Source organism: Neofelis nebulosa, chromosome 10 (genome assembly GCF_028018385.1).
Source record: "Neofelis nebulosa isolate mNeoNeb1 chromosome 10, mNeoNeb1.pri, whole genome shotgun sequence".
In the NCBI taxonomy this organism is placed as follows: Eukaryota; Metazoa; Chordata; class Mammalia; order Carnivora; family Felidae; genus Neofelis; species Neofelis nebulosa.
This window is the reverse complement of record NC_080791.1, coordinates 111,925,574-111,933,706: the sequence shown is the minus strand read 5'-3', so window position 1 is coordinate 111,933,706 and position 8,133 is coordinate 111,925,574. Positions and strand designations below refer to the sequence as shown.

Sequence of the window (8,133 nt, the reverse complement as noted above, 5' to 3'; positions counted from 1 at the left end):
CGCAGCAACGGAAATTTCACCGGATCCCGGGTGAAAATTAAAGGAGGTGCCTCCCCCCCTCCCTCCCTCCCTCTCTCCCTCTCCCTCTCTCCCTGCCTCCCTCCCTCTCTCCCCCAGCCCCCGCTCCCTCCCGCCCCTCCCCCGCTCGCCGCGAGTCCGCACCGCCCCGCGCGCTCCGAGCGCCCCGGCCCCGCTGCCGCCCCTTCCATGGGCGCCGCGCTCGCCTGCAGCCGCCGCCGCCGCCGCGGGGCGGGCGCGATGCCACGATGGGCCTGATCTGGCTGCTGCTGCTCAACCTGCTGGAGGCCGGCTGGCCGGCCGCGGGCCCCGGGGCGCGACTGCGGCGCGATGCGGGCGGCCGCGGCGGCGTCTACGAGCACCTCGGCGGGGCGCCCCGGCGCCGCAAGCTCTACTGCGCCACCAAGTACCACCTCCAGCTGCACCCGAGCGGCCGCGTCAACGGCAGCCTGGAAAACAGCGCCTACAGTGAGTGTCGAGGCGGCGGCGGCGGGGGCCCCCGGGGGGGGGGGGAGAGCGGGGTCCGGAAGGGCCTGGCGCGCCCAGGGTGCCCGCCGGGGTCCCCCGCCGCCTCCTGGCGTCGGGGAGAAGAGCGCGAGGGGAGCGGGGGGGACGGGGGTCACGTCGGAGGGCACGCGCGGTAGACACCCGCGGGGCGCCCCGCCCGGCTGGCTCCCGGGGCCCCGGCAAGTTTGAGCCCCGTGAGTTGGTGGGAGACAAGGCGCCGGACGAGGCGGGTAAGGTCTCTTACTATTTTGACGACCTCTCCTCCTCGGCCGACCCCGGGGCGCCCGCCTGCCCCTCCGCCCTCCTGGAGCGCGGCCGCCGCCGGGAGAGTCATTTCCCGGGGCCCGAGCCGCCGCCCTCGGCCGCAGAGCGACAGGCAGGGCGGGCGCCGCCTCGGTGTGCGGCCGCGGGATACGAGCTAGGCGCGCGGAGGGACGTCCGTCCGGGTCCGGGGGCACAGGTGTGCTCCCGCCCGGCCCCACGGCCCGGATCGGGCTCCAGCGGGAGCCCCGCGGGCGCCGGGGTTTGGCTCCTCCGGCCGTGGGGACCCGGGCTCGGGCTGAGCCTCCGGGAGAGGAGCGCGGGGGCCGGGGGCCGAAGCAGCTCCGCTTGGCCGGGAGCGGGAGACCCGAGCTCGGGGCGAGGCAGGGACGCAGCGGGGAGCGTGGGAGCGTGGCGGGGGGCCCGGTGTCCTGTGCCGCAGCCCGCGGCGCTCGCCCCCGCGCCGGGCGTAGGAAGCAGTGCGGCGGCGGGAAACCGCTGCTTCCGCGAGGAAAGCCGCAGCCCCGGGAACGCGCCTTCGGAGGACGCCTCTGGAGCCGCGCGTGGGGGGCCAGCTGTCGCCAGGGCGTCCCGGGGGCCGCAGGATGGGGCTCCCGGAGCGCCCGCGCTCCCTTCCCAGCAACGCCCCGGTTCTCTCCAAATGCAGGCTCCCACAGAGCATCAGAATCCTTGGAGCATCCAAGGCAGGCAGCTTGGGGGCAGAGGAGCGCGCGGTGCGCAGCCACCCCTGTCCCGCATCCGGACGCGGCGCCGCCGCCCTCGGCGCGCAATCCGCCCCCGCTGCGTCCCATGGACGCCAGAGGCCCGCGGCCTGCATCGCCCCGCGTCTTGGCCCTGGGATTGTTGCTGTGCTGGGGGCCCTGGAGAGGGCATCGCTTTGCTCCAGAGCCCCTTGGAGCCCTTGGGGTGCCGGGGGGACAACGGCCCCACCGGGGCCTTTGTTGCGGGACCTCTGATGAAAAGGCACTCCGGCGTTCAGAAGGAAGCTTAGGGGAGACTTAAAGTCCTTCCGCGCAGTGGGGATGGGAGAGGCCAGGTCAGCTTCCCTTTGTGCGATCCGGCGTCTAAGCCCGCTTCCTGCTACCGTCCTCTGTGGCGCTTGGACCCTGCCCTGCACAGTTACCTGCTGCCCAGGCCCGCTGCCAGTGAGTTCCGGTGGCTCCCTCAGTGCCCTGCGCGCAGCAGCCCCGGCTTCACCCCTGCCCCAGACTCCTCAGATGCTGTGGGGTGTAGACAATGCGGTCGGAGCGCTCCCGCACCGCTCTCCGCAGCTGGGGTTGGAGCTCCGGCTCGCCCACGTGGGGGTGGTCTCGGGAAAGTCACCTAACCTCCAGCCGTCTCAGCTGGCCTGTCTGTCGGATCGCGCAACCGGCTCGCCGGGTGGCTGAGAGGCTCCCGTGTCCTGAGAGACACCGCACCCCGCAGTCAGCGGGTAGCGATGTCAGCTTTCTTCCTTCCCTCCCGTGTTGGAATTCTTCTCGTCGGAGAAGCCTGCCCCGATGCCCCCGGGGCTCTGCCTCCCATCCAGTAGCTTCTTTTCCTCAACCTTCCGAGTCACCCCCCACCCCCACCCCCACCCCCGCCCTGCCCTGCTTAAGTGTGTGTTGCCCTCACCTCCCCGAGCCTGGGCGAGGCTTGGCCGGGTCCAGGGGGTCCTCTGCGGGGGGGCGCGGGGAGTGACGGGCCTTCACACTGTTCCCAGGTATCCTGGAGATCACGGCGGTGGAGGTGGGCATCGTGGCCATCAGGGGGCTCTTCTCTGGACGGTACCTGGCCATGAACAAGAGAGGACGGCTGTACGCTTCGGTGAGTGCGATCTCGCACGCGGGCAGGCGTGGACGGGGCGGCCATCTCCCTCGGCCACTCGTTAGGGGACAGAGGGGACGTGGGCAGTGTAACGCTTTGTCCGGGGACCTGCAGCACGCGAGCCGGAACCAGAGCCTCAAGCCCCGGGGTCTCGACGCCCGGGGCGGCTGCCCGTGTGATTGCCTTGGGGCACGGGCCCCTGGGGAGGACCCCACGGGGTCACACTTGTGTTACGTTCTCCAGTGTCGCTGGTTAGAAGCTCCCCCTCCACACATTTGTGTTCATCATCGCTGCCCTTCCCCCCACGGTAGCTGAGAGCGAGGCAGAGATTGTCCCCCGAATCTCCACTGAAATAAATAGACCCGGCGAGCCGTGGGGCGCCACGCGACTGCCTGCGGGGCAGAGCTTTTCTGCGGGCTCAACCAGGGGTCTCCTGGGGGGACGAGAGAGGGAAGCAGGGCACGGCACAGCCAGTCCTCCCCCGGGGGATGGGAAGGCGAGAGCTGCTCGTTCTCGGGCCGGAACACAGGGGAAGGACCACAGGGCCCGCCTCCCAGGCACCCAGATTCGGAATCCAGTCTTCACAGCCTGGGGGCCTCCGCAACAGAAAAGGGTCCCGTGACTCTGTGGGCAGTGGCGGTGTCCTTCCCCCAAGGGCAGGGGTGGGGACGCATGGAGTAAAATGCATGTAAGCAGGAAATTTGCCGTCTCCAACTAGTCATTATGTGCAGTTCGGCTGATACCTCCTTGGGCAATGAGAGGTTTTCCGTCCACGGTAACCTAGACGACGCAGCCCGAGGACCATCTCCCCGCAGCGCCCTCTCTCCGTGCAGCAGTCTCTTTGCAGGGGACCCACACCAGCCTCTCCCTGCCCGTTGGGGAGCTGGGCAAAGTGTGATCAGCAAAACCCTCTTTAAGCTGCCGTCTCGTCCCAGACCTTCCGCCGTTTTGCCGAAGGAGATGGAAAAGCTGGAACGTGCCCAGCTGTTTTGTCTGCCTCAGGGGCCACTTCAGAGAAGCCGTGTCTGGGGGGAGGGACCCCCCCCTGGCGCCCAGCCTCTTCAGCAGGTGCTTCTAGAGTGATATGCCCTCAGGCCGGGCTCTGGCCTGACTTTTCCTTGAGGGGCATCGTGACTTTTCCTTGAGGGGCATCGTGGCTTCGCTGAAGCCTCAGCCCCGTGCCCCTGGTGCCCGGTGGGCAGAACTGATTTTCTGTTCCTCAAGTGGCCCGAGACCATCTACAGACGCCCCTTGTCCGTTACGGAGAGGGGCCCCGGTGAGGCGTTCTCGTCGCCTTGCAGGGGTGGTGCCGGTCTCACCGGTCCCGAGGGCCATCATCCGCACTGAGCAAGTTCATGGATCGGCGGGGAGGGCTGAATCCGGAGGGGGAGCCTAAGGCCTTGGCCACGTCTCCCATGGGGGACCCGGGCCCAGGGCTTTGGGGGACAGCACAAAGCATGGCCTGGGGGATCCCCGTGGGTCAGAGTCTACCTGTGGCTGCTATTGGTTAGATCTGACAACGCCGGCTTCTCCTTCCCTTCCCTTCCCTTCCCTTCCTCCTTCCTTCCTTCCTTCCTTTCTTCTTCCCTCCCTTTCCCTTCCCTTCCCTTCCCTTCCCTTCCCTTCCCTTCCCTTCCCTTCCTCCTTCCTTCCTTCCTTTCTTCTTCCCTCCCTTTCCCTTCCCTTCCCTTCCCTTCCCTTCCCTTTCCTTCCTCCTTCCTTCTTTCCTTCCTTTCTTCTTCCCTTCCTTTCCCTTCCCTCCCTTTCCCTTCCCTTCCCTTCCCTTCCTCCTTCCTTCTTTCCTTCCTTTCTTCTTCCCTTCCTTTCCCTTCCCTTCCCTTCCTTTCCCTTCCCTTCCCTTCCTCCTTCCTTCCTTCCTTTCTTCTTCCCTTCCTTTCCCCTTCCTTCCTTCCTTCCTTCCTTCCTTCCTTCCTTCCTTCCTTCTTCCCTTCCCTTCCCTTTCCTTCCTCTTTCCTTCTTTCCTTCCTTCCTTTCTTCTTCCCTTCTCCTTCCTTCCTTCCTTCCTTCCTTCCTTCATTCCTTCCTTCCTTCCTCTCTCCCTCCCTCCCATCCATCCATCCATCCATCATCCCCCTGGCATTCATTCCTTCATTCACTACTGCCCCGGGCATCCATGTGTCACACTCTCTGCTGGGTATATGCATCGGGATCTTACTACAAGTGAATCTGCTCCTGTCATGGCCTCCAGAAGCTCCCCATCGCCCACACGTCACCACCAGGGTGCCTTGGCCCCCAAAGGAGCTGCCCGGACCGCCTTCGGCTCCTCCCTTCCACCATCATTCCATAACCCGTGTACTCACCACAGCCTCCTGAACCCCTCTCGCTTCCCCAGGACCAGCCACGCTGGTCACCCTTCCGTGCCTTTGCCCGACTGCAGTGCCCCCATCAGAAACGCCCGCTAGAAAGTGCCCACCTCTCCCTTAATGACTCTCCAGGTGTCACCTCATGGGCAAGGTACCTCTCAGCCGGCCTCCCCTCACACCTGAGGCCGCCCTCCCTGCACACCCCCTGCCCGGTGCCCTGGGGCTCAGAACCAGCTGGGGTCGCAGCCACGCCGGCCACAGCCACACTCTGCCCCAGGCTGGCTTTTCTGGAGCCTGCGAAGGAAGAGCAGCCTCCCCAAGGTGGACGGTTTCAAGGAGAATTTCAGCAGGTGGCACCAGTGGGTGGGGGTGACTGGGGGGAGGCCCCTGTGGAGCAGAGGGTCTGGGGTGGGACAGTCGGAGGAACCAGCGAGGCTTCGGGAACCGTTGCCGCTGTGAGTCCCAGCTGGGGCACCTGGAGACCCTGCTCCTGTGCTGGCACCTTCCTCCTGGGCCTCCTGACCCCTCTGGGAGCCCCTCTGCAAGACGCAAACTCTGCGCCCCGCCCCCCAGGACCCCCTTCTGGAGGGCCTGAACTCCTCCCTCTCTGAGGCTCACAGGACTGAGTCCCTTCAGTTGCCCCACAAAGTGCCCCTGCAGTGAGAAAGCCCGCCCTCTGGCTTCCTGATTCATGGCCTCGGCCGTGGGCTACGACACCCCTGAGTTTCTCACAGTTTAGCGTGGGGGCCAGGCACCATTGTAGCCGCCTGGCACGGGGGTCAGCCCGGAGCCCACCCACTCACCCCCAGACGGCCCCTGGTTCCCACGCTAGGCGGGGGTTGAACGCAGACCAGAACGGTGCCACATCCCCGTGATTTGGGGCCTGCCGCCACCCCGGGCCTCAGTTTCCCCGTCTATAAGGTGCAGAGGCTGGTCTTTGTCAACGGCGTTTGTACTGTGATCCGGGGCATTCTGGGCATCCCCTGAAGGGTGGGACAGCAGAGAGGGGACAGCAGGGAGGTCCGGAAGAGCTAGAACCCAGCCCCCTTCCCTCTGAACTTACACGTCATCGGGAGACAGGTATTTGGTGCTGGAGCATCGTGCTTCCCGTGCCCTTTGCAGATCACGTGCTGCCCACCTCAAGGGCGTGGCTCTGACCAGCCTGCGACCCCCTGAGAACGGGCCTGCGGCCCTTGGGGCCATCTGCAGTCGGTAGCAGCCGCCTTTCCCCTCCACAGATGGAGACAGACCGTGAGGGTCTCGGGCTCCTTCTGCCCAGCTCTGCCCGTCCCCCAGCCCTGCCCCTGGGCCCCGGGCTGAGGAGGGACGCCCTGGGGGTGCTTGGCACACCCACCCCTTCGACCCGGGGGTGCCCCACGAGGCGGCCCAGGGGGCGCTGGTGGAGGCCCCTGGAGTTCCCAGTCTGTGCCTCTCTCCCTCCAGATGCCCGCCTCTGAGAAGGCAGCGCCCCGCGTCTCAGCCCGTGCCCCCCAGCCTGCCCCAGGCCCACACAGGCCCCCGCGCATCCCCCACTTACGCTGGGGCGCCGGCACCCCCAGTCGCCCCACAAGAGCAGTGTCTGTGCGGTTCATGAGCTTCTGCCTGGGCTCCTGGCTTCTGGGCCACGCGCGTGGGGCAGGCGCCCCGAGGCCGAGGCGGCCAGTCTCAGAGCTCAAGGCCCAGAGCCGAGTTGCGTGCAGGCGCCGGGCTCCTGAAAACCCCACGAAACCATCCTTCCCGTGCTCTTCTCAATATTCGTTTCTTTTCTCTCGCACGCACGCTTTTCACAAGGCGTCCGGGGTGCTGTCCTCTCCCTGTGTGCAGACGTCCTGCCAACGTCCGTGCCACCCGCGGAGATTTTGGGCAGGCCCCACATCTGCTCTGCTGACACCGCCCCGCGTCCCCGTGCCGGGGAAGCCTCCCTAGTCAGTGCCTGTGGCGGGGTGGGGAGTGCGGGGGGGACAGGGCTGGGGGAGCCACAACGCCCGGGGGCTCAGGAAACCGTGGCGGAAACGAGCAGACCCTCGCGCTGAACCCCGAAGCTCAAGGCCGCGGACCCGGAGGGGGCACGGGCACAGCCCAGGCGTGGGAGCGGGTCAGATCGGTGCTGGGCGCGCCGGGAGGGAGGAAGGAGGGGAGGGGGGCCCCACCAAGGAGCGGGGGGGGGGGGGGGGGGGCCTCAAGGCCCCGGCCGCCGGCCTCGAGCGCGGGGCCTCCCGCGGCTGACCCAGGCGCCTGGCCCCCTGCAGGAGAGCTACAGCGCCGAGTGTCAGTTCGTGGAGCGGATCCACGAGCTGGGCTATAACACCTACGCCTCGCGGCTGTACCGCACGGCGCCCAGCGGGCCGGGGGCCCAGCGCCAGCCCAGCGCCGAGAGACTGTGGTACGTGTCCGTCAACGGCAAGGGCCGGCCTCGCAGGGGCTTCAAGACACGCCGCACGCAGAAGTCCTCTCTGTTCCTGCCCCGCGTGCTGGACCACAAGGACCACGAGTTGGTGCGTCTGCTCCAGAGCGGGGCCGGGCTCCGCGGCGGCCCGCCCAGGCCCCCCGGCAAGGGCCCCCAGCCCCGGCGGCGGAGGCAGAGGAAGAGGAGCCGGGGGGGCCGGGCGTAGCCCCCCCAGCCACCCCGGACCCGGCCGAGGAAGGCCGTCCACGTTCTGGGCCCAGGCCGGCTCCGAGCCCCCGGCCGCCCCGGCCCAGCAGGTGCGGGCCGGCCGGTGCCCGAGTGCCCACCGTCACAGCCGATCACCGCGGCGCAGCAGGTCTCCGGGACGCTCCCCGCTGCCCCCGTCCCTCTCCTGCTCTGCCCGGCTGCTGTGTGCCTCCCGGCCCTCTGCGATTCTCTGCAGCGGGGTCGGATCGGAAGGGAGCGCTGGCCGAGGGGGGCCGGGCAGGGAGGGCCGCTTTACGTGGGCCCGGAGCCCCCTCGGCCCCCCCGGGGGAGCCGGCTGTCGCGGGGGCCGCCCGAGAAGCCTGCCGGTGGCACGGCTGCGGGGAGCACGTGGGCGTCTGTGTAACCGAAACATTAAAGCGTTGCATTCGACTCGGCTGTTTGATAGATTGCGACGCAGCCTGAGCCCGGGGAGACCCTTGCCGTTTTTCCTTGAACCCTGTTTGCTTGCGACGATGACCGCGTCTGTGCCAAATCGCTCTTTTCAGACGTAAGACTGTATCCTGAGGAGTAGGACTAACGATG

The 8,133-nt window shown here is 67.8% G+C and overlaps 1 protein-coding gene across 1 annotated transcript; it reads left to right on the top strand.

Annotated features, from left to right (window-relative positions):
* Positions 1-266: 266 nt before the first annotated feature.
* On the top strand, positions 267-7,842 carry FGF3 (fibroblast growth factor 3). The gene is made up of 3 exons (XM_058690745.1): positions 267-486; positions 2,510-2,613; positions 7,187-7,842. Exons 1-3 carry the CDS (start codon positions 267-269, stop codon positions 7,547-7,549), a joined length of 687 nt encoding a protein of 228 aa, XP_058546728.1. The 3' UTR covers positions 7,550-7,842.
* The last annotated feature ends 291 nt before the right edge of the window (positions 7,843-8,133 follow it).

Coding starts and splice junctions, on each gene's coding strand:
- FGF3 (XM_058690745.1), top strand. CDS start 267: ATGGGCCTGATCTGGCTGCTGCTGCTCAACCTGCTGGAGGCCGGCTGG. Junction 487..2,509: donor CCTGGAAAACAGCGCCTACA/GTGAGTGTCGAG, acceptor CACTGTTCCCAG/GTATCCTGGAGATCACGGCG. Junction 2,614..7,186: donor GAGGACGGCTGTACGCTTCG/GTGAGTGCGATC, acceptor GGCCCCCTGCAG/GAGAGCTACAGCGCCGAGTG.